The sequence below is a fragment of the Alosa sapidissima genome, chromosome 17, assembly GCF_018492685.1.
Source record: "Alosa sapidissima isolate fAloSap1 chromosome 17, fAloSap1.pri, whole genome shotgun sequence".
Taxonomy (NCBI): Eukaryota; Metazoa; Chordata; class Actinopteri; order Clupeiformes; family Clupeidae; genus Alosa; species Alosa sapidissima.
Window position 1 is genome coordinate 32,053,915 of NC_055973.1, and position 25,000 is coordinate 32,078,914.

The 25,000-nt window shown below is 47.7% G+C and overlaps 1 protein-coding gene across 6 annotated transcripts in view; it reads left to right on the forward strand.

Moving 5' to 3' along the window:
- Positions 1-25,000, forward strand: part of rps6ka3b (ribosomal protein S6 kinase, polypeptide 3b) — a 50,521-nt gene that overhangs the window by 17,940 nt on the left and 7,581 nt on the right. Inside the window, exons 1-12 of one of the 6 annotated variants that reach the window (XM_042068543.1) lie at positions 850-1,178; positions 11,864-11,980; positions 15,802-15,883; positions 17,999-18,079; positions 18,234-18,313; positions 18,952-19,058; positions 20,229-20,266; positions 20,898-21,040; positions 22,051-22,121; positions 22,718-22,806; positions 23,266-23,330; positions 23,492-23,594. In XM_042068543.1, coding sequence (XP_041924477.1) covers positions 1,116-1,178; positions 11,864-11,980; positions 15,802-15,883; positions 17,999-18,079; positions 18,234-18,313; positions 18,952-19,058; positions 20,229-20,266; positions 20,898-21,040; positions 22,051-22,121; positions 22,718-22,806; positions 23,266-23,330; positions 23,492-23,594 — 1,039 coding nt within the window. In that variant the 5' untranslated portion in view covers positions 850-1,115. Of the gene's footprint in view, positions 1-849; positions 1,179-5,034; positions 5,285-8,976; positions 10,105-11,295; positions 11,315-11,863; positions 11,981-15,801; positions 15,884-17,998; positions 18,080-18,233; positions 18,314-18,951; positions 19,059-20,228; positions 20,267-20,897; positions 21,041-22,050; positions 22,122-22,717; positions 22,807-23,265; positions 23,331-23,491; positions 23,595-25,000 lie in introns of those variants that run through there. The other 5 variants (XM_042068547.1, XM_042068541.1, XM_042068544.1 and 2 more) reach the window with 5 other exon arrangements.

The following is a 25,000-nucleotide window of genomic DNA, read 5'->3' on the forward strand; positions in this document are numbered from 1 at the left end:
GGCACGTGTGTCCACTGAGAGGACTGGACCGGGCCAGGAGGGGTGGGGGCAGGAGGGGTGGGGGGGCAGTGTAGGGCTCAGTTACTGCCGAGCCAGCAGAATTCCTGCAAACAGGAAGTGCCGCTCCGCTCTCGATTGGCCAATGACAGGAAGCCACGAGACATGTGGCCTCACAGCAGGGTAGCGCACACATACAAATGTATACACACACACACACACACACACACACGCACACACACACGCACACACACATACATGCATGCACACACACACATACATGCATACACACACACACACACACACACACACACACACACACACACATACATGCACACACATGCACAAATATACACACACTGACACACACTTAAACATATACACAGCTATGTATGTAGGGTGTCCGCATAACTCACTTATTTCTTATTGAAAAGCACAGAGATCAGCAGTAGCTGTGATGGATGGATTCCATTGTGAATTCAGAAGCTTGTTTTGATCACATGCTTTTACTTTGGCTTTGGCTTGCTTGTCTATGTGTGTGTTTGTGAGTCAGGGAAAGAATGTGTATTTTAGAGAGAGCGAGAGAGAGAGAGTGTGTGTGTGTGTGTGTGTGTGTGTGTATGAAGTAGTGGAAACCACGGCCAGTGAGATGCTTTCCCTCTGGACAGATGTGCCTCTTCCTGTGCAGATGTTGCCAAGGGAACAAGGACAGGACATGCTCTAATCGCTGTGGCGACCTGCAGCTGTAGGCCCTTCCTGGGCAGGCCCTTCCTCCAGCCTCCTTTTGTGTGTGTGTGTGTGCGTGTGTCTGTCTCTATGTGTGTGTGTGTGTGTGCGTGTGTCTGTCTCTGTGTGTGTGTGTGTGTGTGTGTGTGTGTGTGTGTGTGTGTGTGGAGCGTATGTGTCTCTGTGTGTGTGTGTGGAGCGTATGTATTCATTTCAATTGTTCTGGCTGGACGACGTAGCTCAGCACCAGCTTTGCAGCCAGTTGCGCTTGGCGTGTCCACGGAGTAGCAGCGCTTTCTCACTCGGAATCTCCAGAAGTGCCCGCTAGGTCCTTTCCTCTCCCCTCTCCGTCCCTTCTCTCTCTCTGTTCGGCCGTCCACCACGCTGCTTGAATGACCAGAGGAGGGACCAAGCTGAAGGAGCTTCTGCTAAGGATCAAGCAGGGCAACCCCAGGGTAGGGTTCTTAACGTGGGCTTCCATGGGTAGGGTTCTTAATGTGGGCTTCCATGGGTAGGTTTCTTAACGTGGGCTTCTCAGACTGTAGAATCGGCGTTGGAGGACACAGAGAGAGAAAAGGAGAGAGGATGAGAGAGAGGGAGAGAGAGAGGGAGAGAGAAAAGGAGAGAGGGAGAGAGAAAGAGAGCGAGCGATAGAGGAGCTTGTGAACAAAACTGTGTTTTGGGCTAGACAGGCGAGTGTGTTGCCTTGTGAACAAAACTGTGTTTTGGGCTAGACAGGCGAATGTGTTGCCTTGTGAACAAAACTGTGTTTTGGGCTAGACAGGCGAGTGTGTTGCCTTGTGAACAAAACTGTGTTTTGGGCTAGACAGGCGAGTGTGTTGCCTTGTGAACAAAACTGTGTTTTGGGCTAGACAGGCGAGTGTGTTGCCTTGTGAAACACAAATGTGTTGCCTTGTGAAACGTTGAGTGTATGTTGCGGTGTTGTCCATGGCGGAGTTTAAACCACTTCAAAACAGTTTGAGGCCCCGTGCAAGGCCCACTTTCTTTTCAGCAAATGCAACTTGCACAGAGTTCACACACACACACACACACACACACACACACACACTGAATACACAGATACATGCTCATTCCTTTTGTCATTTTCATACTTGCATGTACATTGTGTACAAGACAGATACAGTCTCCACAATGAAGTCGGCTATAACTGTGTGTGTGTGTGTGTGTGTGTGCGCGTACGTGCGTGTGTGTGTGTGTATAATTAAGAGATGCCGTTCAGTCTTGGTCCCAGCAGTTCTATTCATTTTCAATGAGGCGCAACAGGGAGGCCTACCTAACGAGTTTAGAAAGCTCTCTGGAGTGGGTCTCTCCAGTAATGAGATGACGGCGACCTGGACACAATAGCCTCTGTGTGGACACACAGTGTGATTCCTGGTATTTTGGCATGGCTTTATTGAATAGATAAAAAGCGAGTATGGATTCTTGATCTCTCTCTCTCTCTCTCTCTCCCTCTCTCTCTTTCTTTCTCTCTCTTCTCTCTCTCTCTTTCTTTCTTTCTTTCTTTCTTTCTTTCTTTCTTTCTCTCTCTTCTCTCTGTATCTCCCTCTGTATCCCTCTCTCTGTTAGAGGAGTTCAGAGGTCAGTGAAATTCGGTGAGGCAGGAAGAAGATGCCGTTGTTTGGAGCACAAAGCTAGCAGGACACAGTGATTAAAAATAAACACCAATCCTAGTCAGAAACGCAACAGCAAGATTGTGTGGTTTCCTGACGTGCTTTAATCTCCCCCACAGTCAGCCTTGTGACTGAAACGACAACTTCAACAGAAGATGACAATCCTTTTGAAAAAAGCTGCAGTTTGTGTTTAGTTAACTTCAAATATAGACTTTGCTTTAGGAATAATAATCTAACGTCCTTTTTCTCCAACTCCGGCTTTGGCGACGGCACCCGTATTTTTCTTTGCCCTAACAACGCACCTGTGCTGAGAAACACAAGATATTTTTTTGGTTGGCGTCTGTGTAAACAGGAAATTAAGCTGTCAAGTATGAAGATATCATTAAACGGTTGTCAGGGAAGGGAGGGGGGGGAGGGGGAGGGTGTGTGAATGTGAATGGAGTCACAGGAACAGAAACACCTCCATCTCCACGGCTCCTCTGCAGTGAAATGTTTTGACAGGCCCGTGTTCTAGCCAGATGTGAGATCACAGTTGGAAAGAGCAGCTCACTTATAATTGATTAGCCTGATAGATCTTCCGCTCCTCCCCCCTCCCCCCTTACAACCCTGAAATGAATGAATAAATTATGGATCCCTCCACATCTTCCTCCGAGTTTTCCCCCCCCCCCCCCTCAGTTTTGCAGCTCACAGCCACGTTTAAAAATACATCACCACATTTTCTTTTGCCCCTTTCAAATGGCCGCGATATTCAGGGGGAGATATCCTCCTCTTACAACGCACACACATGTCAGTTGTTGAAACAGAGGAGAGAGATGTGGTGTATAGTGCGTTGACCACTAGTTTGTATAGTTGTTGAAACAGAAGAGAGAGATGTGGTGTATAGCGAGCTGAACACCAGTTTGTAAGCACGAGTGGAGTTAGTCCTACAGAGGTGTTCAACTCTTTGTAGCTGCACCCATCCACAACCATGTGAAGTCATTACATTGATCGGCCATCGACCCCCCCCCCCCCCAGCAGGCCTCTGTCCCAGTTTGTGTCCCGCAGTCGCACGCATGTTTGAGGACGTGACACGCGCGGGGGCCGAGCGAGGGCGAGAGCGGCGCTCTAATCTCTCTAATCTTGGTGCATCGGCATGGAAACCGGAGCCTCCTGGCCGCTGAGCTCGGACGGAAAGCAAGTCCCCCCCCCCCCCCCGGCTATAACCTGCAGATTTGCTAATACAATCCAGGAAACTTGACACCGCATACAGCTGTTCCCCGAGGACAGTTCCACCAGGTTGCGTAACCGTTCCGCCGACAACCCGCCTCACCCCGACCTGGCCCAACTACACCAGACCCAAAAACTGACCAGAACTCGGCTCGAAGAACTCTAAGTTTTGAAGACTTGCCAAACCCACAGAGCTCTTGGGCTGAAGACTTGGTTTTGTCGGCTTATCTCTCGTAGTTCTGATGGGTCTGATGGGTCTGCTCAATCTGTACGTACGGTCAGTTCCCTCTGGGAACATTCACCCACCACTTCCCCCTCCCCACCCCACCACCACCCACCAGCGCACCCACCACCCACCACCCACCACCACCCCACTACCACCACCCACTACCCCACCACCCCACCACCCCACCACCCACCAGCGCACCCACCACCCACCAGCGCACCCACCACCTTCTGTCGCCTTTTGAAGTGCCAGAGGCGTCGGTGCTTGTCATCTGAGCTGGTGACACAAAAGCCGGAGTGGATGTGTGTCCCGTGGCGCTAACCTGTGGGAGCCTGGGCTGGCGCTCTGGGCCTGCTGCCCCCTGGGAACACCCTGTCCCTTGGCACTGGCACTGGCACTGCCCTGCAGAGCTGCTAATTGCATTGCATAAGTGGGCTTAAATAGACCCGCGGAATGGCACACCTCCGCTGCTCATGAAGGCCAGCAGGCTGCCACTATGCACCAATGGAAAGTTGAGCGTGCCTGTATGTTCGTCCACACACCTATGAATCACAGATTTGACCATGTTGTGAGTATGCAGTATGTAGTCACATACAAGTACACTTGGTCACATTTGTGCTATGAAAGTCAGTCTGTAAACCACGGCAGTGCTGTGGCTTTGTTTTTAAACTCTGCACGCAAGCTTCTGAAGGAATATTTTCATCTTTGCTTGCAAGCAACACTGAGCTCTTGCATCATATGTCCCAGGCCGGGAGTTGTCTTTCCATGTGGGACAATGGAACACCTTTTTTCTTGGAACAGGATAACCTCTCATCCTGCCTCTACCCCAAGGTCTTCCACAACAGGTGCCCCCTAATCCTGGCTCTGCTTCTACATCCTCCACCAGAGCGCCACGCAGGCGTGTGTGTGATCGCCGTGTGCGTCTCTGATTGTGTCACCGGGTCCATGTGTGTGTTGTTGATTGGAGGAGTGAGGGTTATGAATGAGCGTATGTGTGTGCCGGTGATTGGCGTGTGTATTGGGTGTCTACAGTCAGCTGGTTGAGTAAGGGGATCTCCAGCCCTGGAATTTTGGAGGGGGGGGGGCTGGAATCTCCTAGTTTGGATCCTCTTAGGGCTTCCCCCTACAGTGACTCACAGTCATACATCCCCTTGCTCACACACTCACCCTCACAAGCACACTGTTCCCCGGCACACACTCACTCACATGCGCTCACACACTCACACTCGCCTTCTGCCTCTCTCTCTCTCTCTCTGTCTTCCACACACACACACACACACACACACACTCACCCTCACAAACACACACTTGTACTGCTCCTCCAGTGCCCCTGAGCACCAGCACCAGCTCCAGCTCCAGGAGCATGGGCTCTCCTAAGGGCTGGCTGCCCGCCCTGCGGCAGCTGCTGAGCGGGTCGCTGCAGCTCCGACTCAAAGCTCTGCGGAGGGTCCTGACCACGGGCCAGCAGCAGCAGCAGCAGAGCGGGACCCCCAGGACTGTGAGTACCCTGTGAGAGAGAACCTCGCGCTGAGCTGTGCCGCGCCGCACTCTCTTAGTGGCCACACTGATCAGGTTGCGTTTGGCTTTCGTCTAGCGCTGACGTGTACTAACGCCTGAGTACAGTGTGTGTTTGTGTACAAATATCTAGCATGCAGTCTGCTATATTATTATAATAATAATAATAATAATAATAATAATAATAATAATAATAATATGAAGAGTTTAATGAATAAACCATTGTTTTAATTCATAAACCATTGTTTTACATATTATTTTCAAATTTCAGTAGAACTGTAATTGGGTATTGTTGTTTGATTTATCTTATCAAAACACAACTGCAATTTTATTGATATTACCTGAAATACACCTAAATTACATGACTTTTTAATATATATATATCGTTTTGGAACCAAACTCTTCATATATAACATTTTTATTTGTTTTTTATTTTATAAATAATGTTTAGTTTTACCTGAAGGACTGAGATGGGGGGCTTTTTTGTGTGGTGCAGTTGAAAAAGTGCATATTTTTAGGGGAAAATTTCTTGGTGTGTCAGTGAAAACTTCTGACCATAGGCTACATTAAGTTGTTTTTCTTGAGGCATAACGACTTCAGGGGTTTTGTTGGAAAGCCATACTTACACCACGTAATCTGCTTAATGTCGGTGCACTCGGATTCGGGCTTTCCGCTGCTATATCTGTTTTCACTCCAGTCGCTCTGGTGTGGTCATTTTGGTTTGCTAATTCTCAGGTTGAATATGGAAAGAGTTCCTCAGGTGGTGCTGTTCAAATTGGCCCTGGCACTGGAAAATGTGTCAGGGATCTCATTGTATTTCCACTAATGCGGGTGTGTGCTGTGGACTTTCCGAGCTGTTGATTGAACTAGATTTTCCATGTTATTGTGTGCTGGGAATGTTTGTTTTGTAGGGCTGCTGTGTTGCACGGTCCTGGTTGCTGCAGTGCCTCTTTAAATACGAGCTGAGTGTTGAAATGCTTTAGAACGTGCTAATGTAATCAGTGTCAAAAAAGGTGCAAAGGAAAGTGTGACAGGAAATTCATTCATTAGAGGTTTAGAGGAAGATACAACCGCAGTCTAAGAACACTGGCTCCATCGGTACAAGTATCTAACATAAGCATACACGCTATTTGGATATATAGATCTGTATGTTGTGTGTGCCTTGGGTACTGTATGTAGTATTGTGTGTGTGTGTGTGTGTGTGTGTGTGTGTGTGTGTGTGTTTGTGTGTGGGTATGTGTGTCTGCACATCTGTATGTTTACTTCACGTGTGGACACTTTGTACTGTGTGTGTGTGTGTTGTTTGGTATTCACAACTGTGTGTGTGTTTGTTGTTTGGTATTCACAACTGTGTGTGTGTGTGTGTGTTGTTTGGTATTCACAACTGTGTGTGACTGTGTGAATTTGTGTGCTCATCATGTTACTGCTGGTCAGCCATTGGACCCCTGAGTACCAGACAACATGAACCGTCTCTACATACAGACCACATCAAACGCTCCGCCTGCTCTTAGGGGACAGGGGGGGTATTCCAAGTACGTGGTTTAGTGATAAACCTGGGTAAGTTAACTCAGAGTAAGTGGTAAACCTCCTACAACAAGAGCCCTATGGTATTGTTTTGTTAGGAGAATGAAGCCATTCAGCTCTTCTATTAGGAGGTTTACCACCTACTCTGAGTTAACTAACCCAGGTTTATCATTAAACCACGTACTTGGAATACCCCCCAGGTCACACACACACACACACACACACACATTGAGAGAGGGAGCTGTGCCTAGAATAGCTTAACCCTGTGTGTCCTGGACTGTAATAACATGAAGTGTGGGAGGGCAGTATTGATTTGCACACAGCCACACTGCTCGGTGTGTGTGTGTGTGTGTATGGGTGTGTGTATACTATAACCTTTTGACTGTTTAAAGTTTTGATTGAGGGTTTTTGTTGTTTGTTTTTGTGTACACTACTGTTGTCTGTGTGCATAACTTCAAAAGTGTGTGTATGTGTGTGTGTGAGAGTGTGTGTGTGAGAGAGAGAGGCCTGTGTGTGTGCTCTGCAGGCCACAGGTGTTCTTTAATCCTGTGATTAAGAGCTGCGAATGACATGAACATCTCACATGGGCACCATCTGCGTTCTGACTCACCCGGTCTGAAATACCAGCGCAGACACACACACACACACACACACACACACACACACACAGACACAGACACTCTTCTCACCCCAGTGCCTGCTCGCGCCCAGACTCTCGCTGTGCACACACTGCCTCCCAGCAAGCCAATCAGGCCGCTCAAACGAGCACCGATCCACTGCCCCTAATGAGCCCCAGAAGGTTTCATCCACCACCGAGTCTGGGATCAATTGCTTTGGTCTGTGGCACTGATGAGACCCAGTGAGATGTGGTTGACGGGTCTAGCACATGCGGTTCCTGCCTCCTCTCCCATACAAGGCGCATGCCAATACGTCCGTTGCTGCCACAGACACTGTTAATTAGCCACCGGCTGCTTGGAGGAATGGGTCATGGCTTTGGCTAAAGGGTAAAGAAGTCGCGTCGCGTTGCGTCACTGTCTCTGCTGCTCTGTGTCTCTCTGACCTGCTGGCTAACAATCAGAAACCGTTTTTGGTTTTACAGGAGCATGGACAGACACTGTCGGTATGACATGTCTTTAAAACCAATCATGATTTGCTTACCCTCCAGGCTTACCCTAAGGACTAGTTACATTTGAAAACAATTTAAGACTGGTAGGGGTTTTCACAAAACTTCTCGAAGTCAGTTCTGGAAGCATTTTTTATTGCACATCAAAATGCCATAACTGTTGCACTGATGGGTGGTACTTGGTGTGACCGGTATGTAATTATATTGCAAGTGATCTGATCTGACGTGTGAGTCATCACACACACACACACACACACACACACACACACACACAGGTGTTTGGATACATGTGATGAAAGATAGCTGAGGTTATGGTACTCTGAGGACCTGCTGGAGCAGTCAATTCAGCCTGTATTCTTAGAAAGCATCTCTCTCCCGCATGTTCCTCAGTGTTGGACCTGATGAGGCCTGTGTGTGCTGGCCTGTGTGTGTGTGTGTGTGTGTGTGTGTGTGCTGGCCTGTGTGTGTGTGTGTGTGTGTGCTGGCCTGTGTATGTGTGTGTGTGTGTGTGTGTGCTGGCCTGTGTGTGTGTCTGTGTGTGCTGGCCTGTGTGTGTGTGCGTGTGTTGGCCTGTGTGTGTGTGTGTGTGTGTGTGTGTGTGTGCTGGCCTGTGTATGTGTGTGTGTGTGTGTGTGTGCTGGCCTGTGTGTGTGTGTGTGTGTGCTGGCCTGTGTATGTGTGTGTGTGTGTGCTGGCCTGTGTGTGTGTGTGTGTGTGTGTGTGCTGGCCTGTGTGTGTGCTGGCCTGTGTATGTGTGTGTGTGTGTGTGTGTGTGCTGGCCTGTGTGTGTGTGTGTGTGTGTGCTGGCCTGTGTGTGTGCTGGCCTGTGTATGTGTGTGTGTGCTGGCCTGTGTGTGTGCTGGCCTGTGTATGTGTGTGTGTGTGTGTGTGTGTGTGCTGGCCTGTGTATGTGTGTGTGTGTGTGTGTGTGTGCTGGCCTGTGTGTGTGTGTGTGTGTGTGTGCTGGCCTGTGTGTGTGTGCGTGTGCTGGACTGGCCTGTGTGTATGTGTGTGCTAGGCTGGCCTGTGTGTGCTGCTCTTGTGCACATGTAGAGAGGCGTCACAGTTCCATTTCTGGCGTCATTATCATGAGGTGTGAATTATGCTCCACACCGAGTAGGTTGGGGAGCTCTTCAGCCTCTGAGTGCAGGTGCTTCTGTGCCTCTCTCTCTCTCTCTCCCTCCCTCCCTCTCTCTCACACTCTCTCTCCCTCCCTCCCTCCCTCCCTTGTTTCTTTTCTCTCTCCTCCCCTTCTCCCTCTTCATCCTCTCTGCCGCGTATTGATTGGTCAGATATTTCTACCCAGCGAAAATGCAAGTTGCTGAGTGAGAGTCAGTCCCACACAGGCTGCGGAGCTCTGCCGGTGCTTTTGTCCTGTTCTGTTTACGGATGCTTACGGCTGGACACTAGCTACCCGCCTCTCGTCCTCGTCCCTCTCGTCTCCCGGAGGAGCGGCAGGACGCTGGCAAAGAGGACGGCTTTGTATGGACTCTTATTCTAAAGCTTTAGCCCCCAAGATACTGCTGTGTGAGGAGGAGCAGAGGTACCAACTTTAGCCTTTAGCCTTTAGCCTTTAGCCTTTAGCCTTTAGCCTAGCGGCTTGACCAGAGCAGCTTGTCCCTGTGAGAAGACTGTGAGAAGGCTAACTCACGTTAGCCTGGCTAGTGTGGAACTCCAGTAGAAGTTTTTGTCTGGCGTGGGCGAAGGTGACGGCTCGAGACTCAGCGTCCGGCGTGGGCGAAGGTGACGGCCCCGAGATTCAGCGGTGCGCGCCGCGTGGAACTCCAGTAGTAGTTTTGTCCGGCTGGGGCGAAGGTGACGGCCCCAAGACTCAGCGTGGCGCGCCGCGGTGCGGTCACTGAGCCGGCCGGGGCTGGCATCGCCCGCGGCAACATGCTGGCTCCACTGAGCCCTCCAGCCCAGCAGGACCAACACAACCACCACCATCATCACCTTCATCCACCACCACCACCACCACCACCATCAGCGGCCTGGTCATCTCAGTCCGCAGGCCCATCGCAGGTGCTGCCACCAGGCTACTACTACTGCTGCTGCTGCTGCTGCTGCTGCCACCGACTCCGCTGACCACCAGTGTCCACTAGAGACGGAGCGCTCGCTGGCCTCCTCTCGCCTGCGTTCGCCCCTGGAACTCACAGGTACTCCGCTCTGGAGAGAGAAGGAGAAGGGGGAGAGATGGAGGAGCGGAGAGGAAGAGAGGTATGGAGTGGTAGAAGAAAGGGTTCAAAAAGACAGAGCGTAGAGGAGGAGGATAGTTTTGGTTTTCGTCACACTCGTGTGTCAACGGAAGCGTCTCCATGACCCCGCGGTCAGTTGTACGTGTTATGTAGAGCCTCATCCATGCTTATTTTCTGTCCAGGCCGCGTGTGTGTGGTGTCTCTGGTGTGTGTCTGTGTGTGTGTCCTGTGTGTGTGTCTGTGTGTGTGTCTGTGGTGTCTCTGGTGTGTGTGTGTGTGTGTGTCTGTGTTTATGAAAAAGATAAAACACAGGAGAGCAGGAAAGAAAGGTGTGTGTGTGTCTGTGTGTGTCTGTGTGTGTGTGTGTGAGACAGTGAGAGAGAGCGAATGATGAGGGGTGTGCACAAAGAAGCCATGAGAAGAGAGAGAGAGTGTGAGCAGTACGTGAGAGAGAGAGAGAGAGAGGAGAGAGAGAGAGAGAGAGAGAGAGAGAGAGAGAGAGAGAGGAGAGAGAGAAGAGAGAGAGAAAGTCATAGGAAAAGACAGAGAGAGAGAGAGAGAGAGAGAGAGGAGAGAGAGAGAAAGTCATAGGAAAAGACTGAGAGAGAGAGAGAGAGGAGAGAGAGGAGAGAGATAGAGAAGAGAGGAGAGAGAGGAGAGAGAGAGAGAAAGAGAGAGAGAGAGAAGAGAGAGGAGAGAGAGAGAGAGAGAGAGAGAGAGAGAGAGAGAGAGAGAGAGAGAGAGCGCGCCGAGTCTTTAGTCACCCTCCTCCACGCCCACTGGTGCTGTGATGGAGCAGGAGGATTGGGGGCGGTGTCATGGCAACCGTGTGGGAAGCTGTCCGTCACAGGCTTTTGTGTGGAGTGCAGTCTCCCTCTATCTCTTTCTCCCTCCCTCTCTATCTCTTTCTCCCTCCCTCCTTCCCTCCTTCTATCCATCTATCTATCTTTCTATTCCTCCCTTTTCTCTCTCTCTCTCTCTCACTATCTGTGTCTGTCTGCCTCGTCAGAGAATCCGGGGGGGGGGGGGGGGGGGGGTCTGAGTGGTGAGTAGTGAGGTTAAGCCCCTCTCACAAACCTGTTGAATAAGATGACGATGATGATGAGGAGGAGGAGGAGGAGGAGCAGGGAGATATGGGCGGCGCGAAGTGGACTCTTTTGACCCGGCTCAGGTGACTGGGCCACTCCAGTCATGAGTGTGGGGGTGTGATGTGGGCTGATGGAGTTGTTTTTGTCTTTGTGTGTGTGTGTGTGTGTGTGTGTGTGTAAGCGAGCATGCATGTGTTTTCATGTAGAATTGTCTGGATCGCACACGTGCTTGTGGATACAGCGAAGCTCGTGAATGGTTGGAATTGTGTGTGTGTGTGTGTAAGTGAGTGAGTGAGATTTAGTGAGTCAGACCTGAACACTCTTACCAGGAATATGTGACGTGTGTTGTTGTGAAGGTAAAAGAAAAGAAGCCAGTAAGATGTGACTTCAGATGAAAACTTTGCCTCTCTTGTAACTGATATTCATGGTGCCTTTGCCTCTCTTTTAACTGATATTCATGGTCTACTCTGACAGCTTATTTGTGTACCACATCAATTTAGTGCAAGTCCTTTTGTGGAGTACTTTTATGTCTGGCAGTCTTTCCCTGAAACCTTTCCTCTACGAAGTCTTTTCTTAAATGGACTGTGTTTGTTGGTTTGTTCAGGAATGTGTTTTTTGTCTGCTTTCTACAGGAGGAAGTGACCGTAAAGGAGATCAGCATCACACACCATGTTAAGGAAGGCTCGGAAAAGGGCGACCCACGCCAGTTTGAGCTCCGCAAAGTCCTGGGACAGGGATCTTTTGGAAAGGTAGATGACATATGAAATGAAGTGTGTGTGTGTGTGTGTTGTGTGTGTTGTGTGTGTGTGTCTCTCTCTGTGTGTTATCACTGCAGTAGAGGATTAGGTCTGTTATTCGTCTGTGCTTCCAGGAACACTGGAAGCACTATGGCTACTTGGCGAGCCCAGGTCGCCACTGTGGCCGAATGCCTTTATCTGGTAACGTCAGTGAAAGTGAAACTAAATTTAGCTCAGGCATCCCTGATCCTTGAGTCTGATCCACGCACATTTGTTGGGTTCTTCATCGGCTACACCATTCCACCTTGTTTCATGAAAATCAGGGCAGTAGTTTTTGTTTAATCCTGCTTACAGACAGACAGACGAATAAACAGACAAGCGTTTGTTGAAAACATAACCTCTTAGACAAAACAACACGGTTAAAAATAAGGAGAAAAGATAAGCATAAGTAAGTATAAGTGTGTGTGTGTATACGTATAAGTAAGTATATATACTCTTTTGATCCCGTGAGGGAAATTTGGTCTCTGCATTTAACCCAATCGGTGAATTAGTGAAACACACACAGCACACAGTGAGCACACAGCGAGGTGAAGCACACACTAATCCCGGCGCAGTGAGCTGCCTGCTACAACAGCGGCGCTCGGGGAGCAGTGAGGGGTTAGGTGCCTTGCTCAAGGGCACTTCAGCCGTGGCCCACTGGTCGGGGCTCGAACCGGCAACCCTCCGGTTACAAGTCCAGAGTGCTAACCAGTGGGCCACGGCTGCCCCAAATATGATCCAATACAACACAACTAAAGATAATGAGATCGCAAGTGCAAAGAAGCCTCCAGGTTGGATTAAGCTCTAATGGCTCCCTGATGAACATTGTAATGGAGATGAGAGTTAGAAAGGCTAACATCAAGCACTCTAGAAAAGTTTGCAGACCTTTAAAAGTGAAGGGGGTTTGCAATCAGAACAATGCCAAGAGAATTTCTACTGCCTTAATGCTGGTCATAAACTCGGACCCGACTTTAAGAATCCTGACTTCACAAAAAAAGTGTGTTCATGAGAACAGCTTGGAAAACAAATACAGGAAACACATAAATACGTTATTAGAACGGTTTACTGTGGTTGAGCAAGAAGGAAAATATCACGGGCGAGTGTTTCTATCTCCGGTGTTAATTTAGTGATAAATTACCTTGACAAGGACAGTGAGATTTGACTCTTGTGTTGTTGCCATAGCTGGAGAATATGATCGTGACGTCAAGTCGGGTACTTCGGGGCACAAGACTTTAGCACGAGTCTCCGAGTATATAATCTGACCCGACTTTGCATGCAAGTAATTTTTCCTCTATCAGAGGTCCGAATTTCCGAATATTCGATATGGCATGAAAGCGGCATTCAAGTGCTTTCACACCTGGAGCAGTTGAATGGGAACATGGTGTTTGGTTTGTTTGGGTACATGTGAACACAGCAATCGAGATTACATTTATTCATTTAAAGGTGCATAACATGGTAGTTCATAACATATTTGTCACATTCAGCAATCATCTCCTTGCGGCTGCTAGCTGCCCATTCCGTGATTAGCCTACACTGTAGAATAAAAAACAGTCTCTGTGGGCAGCCCAGGCTCCGAAAACTGGAAACAAACAAAGTGGGGGCAGCCTGTCCCCTTACAAAAACGAAACTTTGTGTGAAGTTTCTCTGGGAATAGCCCACTGAAGGTAGGGATGAGATATCTCTAGTGTGTTTCGTTTGGTCCTTGGTTAAAATATAATGTAGGCTACATTGTTTTCAACAAAAGTGTCTGCTAAATATAATATAAATTTAAATATAAGCATTCGCAAAAACAAACGTGACTTCATGTGAAATCGCTGACTGCACCTTTAACAGACACTTTTATCCAAAGTGACTTACATATATCAAATATATTACAGGGCCATTCCCTCCAGAGCAACTCGGGGTTAAAAGACATTTCCGGGCAGTTTTCACATAGATCTCCGTTTCTCGAGGTCACCGAGTAGCCTACTGTCGGTACGAGAAAAAAAACTATTGTTTTCGTTGTTTCTCAACGAAGTTGAACATTGTTTTTACCAGGCTACTCGGTGACCTCAAGAAACGGAGATCCATAGATGTATACGCGGAGATCTACAGTATGTGGAAACTGGATTTCTTCTTTAAGTGCCTTACTCTTCACGGTGGAAGCCAGGAATTGAACTCACAACATTACAGGCTACTGCATGCATGCTAGCCCAGCTCTTTAGCCTCTACATTACCAGCGGCCCGAGATTGGGTGAAATGATCTCAGCACATTTTGAATTGAACGCTTAAGTGGAACATCTGTTGTTCAAAGCTACAATCTGACCGATGTTGGAGTAGTTTAATTGTGTGTGGAGTTTTGCTTACTCTAAATGTTGCTGTGGGACAAGTTCAAAATCTTTATTGATTGTGATCTGGAAGAAAATAGGTATGAAAGGCCCTTAGCCATGGGAATAGCCACACACAAGGACCTGTGAATGTTATCACAATGTGATATGGTCACTGATTGGAATTATTCTCCAGATGATGTGCTTCCTCCTGGACTTCCTGTTCAGTCACACCTTTGCAGATAAAAAATGCAAAATGTTATCTCGAGGCTTCAGCAGTGGCAGTTTGGCAGAACATACTCATTTCCGCAACCAGTGACGGGCAGTTGCATCATTAGGTTTCGACACACAGCACCCTCTTCTCATTCAGCACACTGACAGAGCTCACTGGACACTTGAAACACTTGCTAGACACTAGCCACTTTTACATGGACAGTCTTTTTGTCATTCTGATTAAAAACGTGCCGTCTGTTTACATGGGGTACGATCAATTCCGGTCAGGTGCTCTTAAGCGCTTTAGAACCTTTGATCAGAATAGGTGTTGTTGCCTACTTTTCCTTGAGAAGATACAGCAGGCAATCCGATTGACCGTATGTATATACGCTCACACTAGCCCTATAAACCAGGCAGTAAAGTCCCTGTTGTTGGATGGGGAGGAGATGCAGCACAATATTGGGAAGAGCAGCAGACGAGCCCTGGAGCCAAAACTGCTGCTTTTAAAGGAGACATAAAAGGCCGTGCTGTGTGTTGATGCTAAATAATCATGGCCCTCGCGTGTGCATGAAACCCAGAATAATTCATGGAAATGATGTTAGTAAAGTGAGCCGCGGAGAGTCCTTGCTCATCAGTTGCTGTGGCCACTGACTCATCAGCTTTGCGGTGTCCAAGGAGATTATTAATTGTGTTTTGGGCAGAGGATGATAAGGATGGAAAGAGGGTCTTATTTTAGCCGTTAAGACCTACCCTGGACATCCAGAGTTCTCGCGAGAGCACAATTAGAATTGTGTCTGCAAGAGACTCTGGCAATGAGTAATGATGCACGTTACTTTTGCCCCTTGCATCGCGGGGAACCAATCACATCGGTGTATCTGATATAGGCGAGCCAGAGGCGAGCTAAACAGATGACGACAGCGCTGCAATGTTGTAAGTCCGGAATGAGTCAGTAAAGTGGATAACACTACATTGGTTGTAGTGTTATCCAATTGCGTGCTGTGAGATTTTCAAATGCTTGGTGCTGCCCCTCTAGTTGGGCCATTACATTATTCGTGGCCAGACCCTTCATCTTTCTAGATTACCAGGGTCTGGAGTTTCCAGGCTAGTTAAGACCTGCACACACACACACACACACACACACACACACACACACACACACACACACACACACACACACACACACACACACACACACACACACACACACACACACTCACTGACTTACTCACTCACTCAATCACCAACTCTCTCTCTCTTTCTATGTGGCTGCTGTAGGTGTTTCTGGTGAAGAAGGTAACTGGACCCGATGCAGGGCAGCTCTATGCCATGAAAGTGTTGAAGAAAGCTACCCTCAAAGGTAGGCACTGCCCATTGCCCAGACAAAGCACTTCCCATTATCCACACACTTCAAATGAACTCATTGTGTAGAATTACTCTGGCAGACTTTGAGAAGAGTTGGTATTTGAACATCAAGGGGAAGGTGTGTTTTTGTCATCAATCCGCACCTTTAGTGACCTGTTTTGTTATGTGTTTTTAATCCAGATTAGATAGACGGTCCTAATCAGGATGATGAATGTTATTGTTTTCTCCCGAGCCTCTCGGCCTCAGCACAGGCGCCCCCTAGTGTCTGAAAGAGATATGGGTCATGAGCGCCTGTCCCAGCAGCGCCATGTGTCTGTCTCACAGCGCATATTTCAAATGACAGACACATGCATACATTCAGCAGATGTGAACACGCCATTGGTGTTCTCTCCCTATGTCTCTCTCTCTCTCTCTCTCTCTCTCTCCCTCTGTCTCTCTCTCTCTCTCTCTGGCCGCCTGCCCCTCACTGACTGTGTGCATTTGGGTCTCATTTATTTCATTAGTCATCCAGAGCCATCTGTGGGATTGGGACGTGCCAGAACAGTGATAGAGAGAGAGAGAAGAGAGAGAGAGAGAGGGAGAGAGAGAGAGAGAGAGAGATAGGCCTTAGAATAAATAATAAAGGATCATTCAACATGGCAGTGAATGAATTAAGAGACAAGGCAGGCAGGGCTCTTCATGCCATAAGAAGACCAATTCCTTTCGAAATCTCAGTCCAAATCTGGCTAAAACTGTTCTCATCAGTAATAGAAACAATTGCTCTTTATGGCAGTGAAGTGTGGGGCCCACTTGTAAATCAGGACCTAGATAAATGGGGAAAAACACCCAAGTGAGGCCCTGCATACAGCATTTTGTAAAGCCATTCTAAAAGTCCACAGGCACACATATAGGCCAATACCCTCTTCTGATAAATATTCAGAAAAGGGCAAACAAGTTCTTCAAACATGTAAGTCTGACTGACCCAAACTCATTCCATTATAAAGCCCTGAAACACCAAGCAAAGATAACTCCCCTACCAACCTGGTCTTCAGGCACCTCCTCTAGAGACATCCAACACCAAGACAAGGCCCAAGACAAGGCCACATCCACACAAAATGTTCGGATTAACCAAACCCCCTAAGACCTAAAAGACATTTATGATGAATATTGGCAATCTAAAATACAACCCCAAAGCAAAATGCAATGCTATTTGGCCCTGAACAGGAAATATACACTTGCACATTACCTAACAAAAATAAAAGAAACAAATTTGAGAAGCACACTAACGAAATACAGACTCAGTGAACACCGTTTAGCCATAGAAACAGGACGACACAAAAAGACATGACTTCCAAAAGACGAGCGTCTATGCCAGCAGTGCAGAGATGATGTTGTTGAAACTGAATTACACTTTTTAACAGAATGCCCAAAATTCGAATCAATTCGCAATAAATGCTTCCCAAAAATGAAAGAAAAATCCCTGATTTCTATGACCTACCAAACCTGAATAAAATACTGTACTTATTGGGAGAAGACACAGACAGCTGTATTACTGCTGCCCATTATGTCCTTGCCTGTCACCAGCTGAGAGACACCGATTTCTCTATGCATGTACATGTGACACACACAAACACACACACACACACACACACACACCCCTCTCTCACAGCCACAGTCACACGCACACGCACATACACTAATTCAACACAGTCCCCTCATGCTGAAGGTTCTACGCAGTCCACTTTATATACATGCCCTGATGTATTGTATGTCTGTAAGTTTGCTGCCTGTGTTGAGACACTCAGAACTCCATATTTTGAACTCAGACACAGACAAAAAAAAAAATTCTTTACACTTTATCCATGTACCCCTATTCATTGTACCTGTATAATTGCTTAGATCCTAATACTATACATTTATGTAACAATTGCTTTGGCAATACAAGTATTTGTCATGCCAATAAAGCACCAATTGAATTGAATTGAATTGAGAGAGAGAGAGAGAGAAGGAAGGTGGGATAGAAAATGAGTGTTAACACAGTCAGAGTGAGCTGTCCAGCACCTTCGCTGATTGTCCTGATGAGTCACGTTGGTGTGTGTGTGTGTGTGTGTGTCTGTTTGCCTGTTGACAGTTCGTGACCGGGTGAGGACGAAGATGGAGAGAGACATCTTGGTTGAAGTGAACCATCCCTTCATCGTCAAACTACACTATGGTGAGAACAAGCTCATGTGCTTCATCCTCTCATCTATTAATGGAGGACACTTGTGTGTGTTTGTGTGTGTGTGTGTGCGTGTGTGTGTGTGTGTGTGTGTGTGTGTGTGTGTGTGTGTGTTGTTTTCTGACTCTCTACATATGAATCTGTGCAGCATTCCAAACAGAAGGGAAGCTTTATCTGATCCTAGACTTCCTTCGAGGAGGGGATCTTTTTACTCGCCTATCAAAAGAGGTATGTGTGTGTAGGTGTGTGTGTAGGTGTGTGTGTAGGTGTGTGAGTGTGAGTGTGTGTGTAGGTGTGTGTGTGTGTAGGTGTGTGTGTGTGTGTGTGTGTGTGTGTGTGTGAGTGTGTGTCTGTGTGTGTGTGTGTGTGTGTGTAGGTGTGAGTTTGTGTGTGAGTGTGTGTGTGTGTGTGTGTGTGTGTGTGTGTGGGGGGGGGGGGGGGGGGGGGGTGCAGTTACATGTGTGTGCATATATACTGTACAAACCTATGCACTGCAGGGCTGTGATTTCATGATGTACTTTGATACAGATGCTGATGGGTGCTGCTGTATCAATATGGCACTGAAAAACTAAAAACAAGAGACCACAGTCTCTCTTAACACAAAACTTCATTTTAAGTTTTAAAGTTAATAGCTGTCAGTTTGTTCAGAATTCAGAATTATTACATTTAGATCTCTGAGGGTCTGAATTGAAGTGTTTTTAAGTTGTGCGATTCTTAAGGCTTTGCCTTTGCTGTTATAGACCTCTGTATGGTGATGCCTATCGCATTGTGAGGTTGCAGGCAATACCCATCCCTAACATCCTGTGTTTTTAATAGAGCACACACTGGACACACCTTGACCACCTGCCATCTCTGTTGTCCTCCAGGTGATGTTCACAGAGGAGGACGTCAAGTTCTACCTGGCGGAGTTGGCCTTGGCCCTGGACCACCTGCATGGGCTGGGCATCATCTACAGAGACCTCAAACCCGAGAAGTAAGTCCTCTGCACCCTCACCCCACTGGGGCAACATCATGTCCTCTGCACCCTCACCCCACTGGGGCAACATCATGTCCTCTGCACCCTCACCCCACTGGGGCAACATCATGTCCTCTGCACCCTCACGCCACTGGGGCAACATCATGTCCTCTGCACCCTCACGCCACTGGGGCAACATCATGTCCTCTGCACCCTCACGCCACTGGGGCAACATCATGTCCACCAATCATGCCACCCTCACCCACCCATAGAACCCAATTGTTGTATAAAGAGCCTTTTGTGCGAAGAGCCCATTCTAATCCTTACCAAACTAAATAACCATTACAACCAATCCTTTGAAGTTGTGTCATCCTAATGGAAGCTAATTGTTGCAGCAGACGCTGCGCAAACGGAAACACTTGAGTTATGTATGTATGTGTATATACTCTTTTGATCCCGTGAGGGAAATTTGGTCTCTGCATTTATCCCAATCCCGGTCAGCGTCTGGGCTTTTGTTTGGGCCCCAAAGCTAGTGGGGTTACGGCAGAAGAAGATTAACATCGTTGGCTTATTTCTGACTCATAGTTCAAAGTTGCTCAACATAAATGTCTGATGCTGTACTTTAGTGCTTAGAATTGTCCATTTTTCTGATGTAACCTCATGAAGCTCTCTTCTTCTGTGGATATGATTTATCATGCATTCTGTATATCATACATGCCATTTGTTTAATCAACATAACATGTAGATATCTAATGAAATGTGTGATTGAGGTCACATTTGTGATGTTTAGGGCACTCGTATGACCTTTATTTCTGGTCTAAGCATTTTATGTTGTGGTGTCACCCTCCTAAGCGATCAGTATGATGTAGTGTTGGTCTCTGTACCTTGTGGACATACATACACACACACACACACACACACACACACCAGCTCTCATCCACCCATGGTAATCTCTAAATCATTGTAATGGGCGGTTGGAGGACACACATTAAATTGATGACCGTTGTCATGGAGTGAGTGAGTGTGTGAGTGTGTGTGTGTGTGTGCACTCCAGACGTTTCCTCGGGTGCCGTTAGCGCGCCTGACTGTAAATGTCTCAGCAGGGAGACTGTAATGTGATCTCCTGGTGTCTGCGCACAGTGTCGACTGCCTCTCTAACGCTGTGAATTTTCTGCCCCCTAATTGCAGCATCCTTCTGGATGAAGAGGGGCACATCAAGCTGACTGGTGGGTAATTTCATACCCCCCCGCCTGCATCTTGTTTTTCTGCCAGCCTCAGCAGCAGCATGGCACCCTGGGGACTCTCTCCTCTCCTTCTTGTCTCTTTCTCTCACTCTTTTTTCCTCTCCCTCTTTTCCTCTCCCTCTCCACCCTTCTGCCCTTTCCTTTGGTTCCATCCGGTGTCCTCTTACTCTGTCATCTGTTGTCCGCAGTCCCCTTCTTTCGTCCATCCACTCACCCCTTCTCTCTCTCTTGCTCTCTCTCTGTTACTCTGTTGGTGCTGTTATAATCTGTTCTCCCTCTCTCTCTCTCTCTCGCTCGCTCGCTCACTCACTCGCTCGCTCGCTCTCTCTGTTATTCTGTTGTTGCTGTTGTAATCTGTCTGAAAGCTGCTGTGCTCTGCTCCTTTTGGAGCTGTGATCCAGAATGCACAACGAGGTTTATGCCTGTGTGTGTGTGTGTGTGTGTGTGTGTGTGTGTGGTTGTGTGAAGTTTATGCCCGTGAGAAATAGATGTCAGTGGAAAAAGCACTTAGAGTGTATACCTATAAATGCACCACCAATCTCCTAACGTCATATGGCTCTCTCTCTTTCCCTCCGTGTGTGTGTGTGTGTGTGTGTGTCTGTTCCACACACAGATTTTGGCCTCAGTAAGGAGTCCATTGACCATGAGAACAAAGCCTACTCTTTCTGCGGGACGGTGGAGTACATGGCCCCAGAGGTGGTCAACAGGAGAGGCCACACCCACAGTGCGGACTGGTGGTCGTACGGCGTCCTCATGGTGAGCTGAAGCTACGCCATTAGCTACGCCATTAGCTACGCCGAATACCGTCCTCATGGTGAGCTGAAGCTACGCCATTAGCTACGCCATTAGCTACGCCGAATACCGTCCTCATGGTGAGCTGAAGCTACGCCATTAGCTACGCAGAATACCGTCCTCATGGTGAGCTGAAGCTACGCCATTAGCTATTAGCCATTAGCTACGCAGAATACCGTCCTCATGGTGAGCTGAAGCTACGCCATTAGCTATTAGCCATTAGCTACGCAAAATACCGTCCTCATGGTGAGCTGAAGCTACGCCATTAGCTCCGCCATTAGCTACGCAGAATACCGTCCTCATGGTGAGCTGAAGCTACGCCATTAGCTATTAGCCATTAGCTACGCAGAATACCGTCCTCATGGTGAGCTGAAGCTACGCCATTAGCTACGCCGAATACCGTCCTCATGGTGAGCTGAAGCTACGCCATTAGCTATTAGCCATTAGCTCCCCCGAATACCGTCCTCATGGTGAGCTGAAGCTATGCCATTAGCTCCGCCGAATACCACCGTCCTCATGGTGAGCTGAAGCTACGCCATTAGCTATTAGCCATTAGCTCCGCCGAATACCGTCTTCATGGTGAGCTGAAGCTACGCCATTAGCTACGCCGAATACCGTCCACTGCTGTGAGACAGAAGCACTCCACTCCACACTCAGTGGAGTCCAGCATAGACTTAACGGTCAGACAGAGTTGGAAAGTCATCTGTAGTCTCACAGGACAAGGGTGCTGGCTTGAAGTGATGTGTAATGACCGGCAATGTTTGATAAAGAAAAGTGGACATCTAAATAGTTTCTACTCAGATCATCTGTTGCGATAATAACCTTGAAATGGCATCAGGAAGATTTTAAGACCGGGCATTACTGATCATCAAAAAATCATCATTGAGAATCTTTAGAGCGAAAGTAGGACTTAAAGGCTTAAATAAGAGGAGAATTTAAGAGTGAAATGTTTTTTTTTTCCCTTTTCTCTCTAGTTTGAAATGCTAACCGGCACATTGCCATTCCAAGGCAAGGATCGCAAGGAAACGATGACCATGATTCTGAAGTGAGTACTCCGTTTGTCCAGTCCTTCCCCGATGATGCCCATTTCCTCCAGCGGAATCCACAAAGACAGGAGCTTAGAGCGAATCGGAGTTTAGAGATGTGATCGTGCAGGCATGCTACAGGGGAACATGAGGAACTGCTTAGCAAACGGATGTTGTCAGTGACGGCGCACTGAATTAATTAGACCGACTGCAGCCTGCGGCAGGGGGCCAGGGCAGTGCCAGGAGATGCCCACACTCTCAGAGTGTGTGTGTGTGTGTGTGTGTGTGTGTGTGTGTGTGTGTGTGTGCGCGTGTGTGTGCGTGTAGGAGAGATGATGGATATTTTGTTGCCATCATAAAGCAGGGAACCCGATAAGAGCCCATTCACTGTATGGCTAATAGTCTCTCGCCGGCCTAGCGGAAACCTAGGAAATAACATTTGGGAGGATCGGCCGTGGGGGGATCAATAAAGTATCTATCTATCTATCTATCTATCTATCTATCTACAACCAAACTCATCCCATCTCCAGAATTATAGAGACCATAAGTGAGCTATCATTGCATATATTGGTGCATCCTAGAAACTCTTTTGTGTCCTCACACATCTGTCCCGTAGGGCCAAGCTGGGGATGCCGCAGTTCCTAAGTCCAGAAGCTCAGAGTCTCCTGAGGAACCTGTTTAAGAGGAACCCGTCCAACAGACTCGGTAGGCAGCCGCACCAGGAGGATCATGATGGATCATCTATGTCTCTCACACACACACACACAGACACACACACACACACCAGGAGGATCATGACGTCAATGTCACACACACACACACATACACACACCAGGAGGATCATGACGTCAATGACACACACACCAGGAGGATCATGACGTCAATGTCAACATGATTTATAGAGCACATTTAAAAACAACTGCAGTTGGCCAAACTGCTGTACAGTCAAGACCATCACATGTAACTAGGAGAGCTGGATAGGTTTGCATTTAAACATTTCATTTTGTTTTAACAAACAATCCTATGGAAAGTGATGTTTTTTTAATAAAAGCTGGCAGACCGTTACTGTTGTGCCAGAGGTGGCCTTGCATTCAGCAGTCCAAGAAGACCGCTGTGTCCAGAATTCTGGCCGTGTTGGACCCAAAACTGTTTGATTCTGTACAGGCGCTGGCCCAGACGGAGTGGAAGAGATTAAGAGACATTCATTCTACTCCAACATAGACTGGAATGTAAGTTTGGGATCATATGCTTGTAAAAAGTTGCTTTGTTATATTCATAAAAAGCTTGCTTCATGCTTTTTGCAGTGAGATGTATAATAAGCTTTGTTTATTTTTGTAAGCCTCTTGATGCTGTGAGGGGCTTTATGTGATGCATTTTCACTTTGTTTCAGAAATTATTCCGACGAGAGATCCATCCACCGTTTAAACCTGCTGCAGGCCGCCCTGATGACACGTTCTATTTTGACCCAGAATTCACAGCGAAAACTCCCAAAGGTGCCATCTCTCTCTCCCTCTCACACACACACACTCCAAACCCCCTGACCCACTTCTGCTGTGAGCACAAACATTGTGGCATGCCAGTTTATGTGCGGTGTGTCACGTCGTGTTAATGAGGGTTGAATGAGTTTTAGGATGCTACACTAGAAGCCAATAGCATTGCGCGATCTGTGGATGCTACACTGGAGGCCATTAGCATTGTGCTATCTGTGGATGCTACACTAGAGGCCATTAGCACTGCGCAATCTGTGGATTCTACACTGGAGGCCATTAGCATTGTGCTATCTGTGGATGCTACACTAGAGGCCATTAGCACTGCGCAATATGTGGATTCTACACTAGAGGCCATTAGCACTGCGCTATCTGTGGATGCTACAGTAGTCCTCATTAGCAGTGCGCTATCTGTGGATGCTATACATGGATTTCTATGTAACGTCACGAAAACATGCGTGCGCAACTAAGATGCAGAAAGCACCATAGAACAGCATAGAGCAGTGCTCTCCATGAAAAGAAGAGAGTTTTTGTGCTGAAAACTGCACCAATTCCAAATCACGATGGTTAGAGTATGTTCAATATCCCTAATGGAATGCATGTCTTCGCCAAAAATGACAAAATACGATGTTATATTAATAATGCAAATGAACAGCAAACTCTGAAATATAGTCTGAAATGAGATGTTATCATTTTAACAACAGGAGTATACAAAAAATTCTGATTGTAGCTTATAGCAGCCGACTATTCAGGTTAAGTTTATAACGTTGTGGATGGCCACCAAGCGTCTTCTGCCCCACGGCTGCGCGTGCATCTAGTTTTGTTGGTAAACGGGAAACCCGTGTATAGTAGTCCTTATTAGCAGTGCGCTACCTGTGGATGCTACACTAGAGGCCATTAGCAGTGGGCTACCTGTGGATGCTACACTGGAGGCCATTAGCAGTGCGCTACCTGTGGATGCTACACTGGAGGCCATTAGCAGTGCGCTATCTGTGGATGCTACACTGGAGGCCATTAGCAGTGCGCTATCTGTGGATGCTACAGTAGTGCTCATTAGCAGTGCGCTATCTGTGGATGCTACAGTAGTGCTCATTAGCAGTGCGCTATCTGTGGATGCTACAGTAGTTCTCATTAGCAGTGCGCTATCTGTGGATGCTACAGTAGTTCTCATTAGCAGTGCGCTATCTGTGGATGCTACAGTAGTGCTCATTAGCAGTGCGCTATCTGTGGATGCTAGACTAGAGGCCATTAGAGTGTGTGTGTGTCTCCTGTTGTAGACCCCAGGCGTGCCTCCAAGTGTGTGTGTGTGTTACTCATCAGAGTTGTGTGTGTGTGTAGACTCCCCAGGTGTGCCTCCCTTTGTGTGTGTGTGTGTGTGTGTGTAGACTCTCCAAGTGTGTGTGTGTGTTACT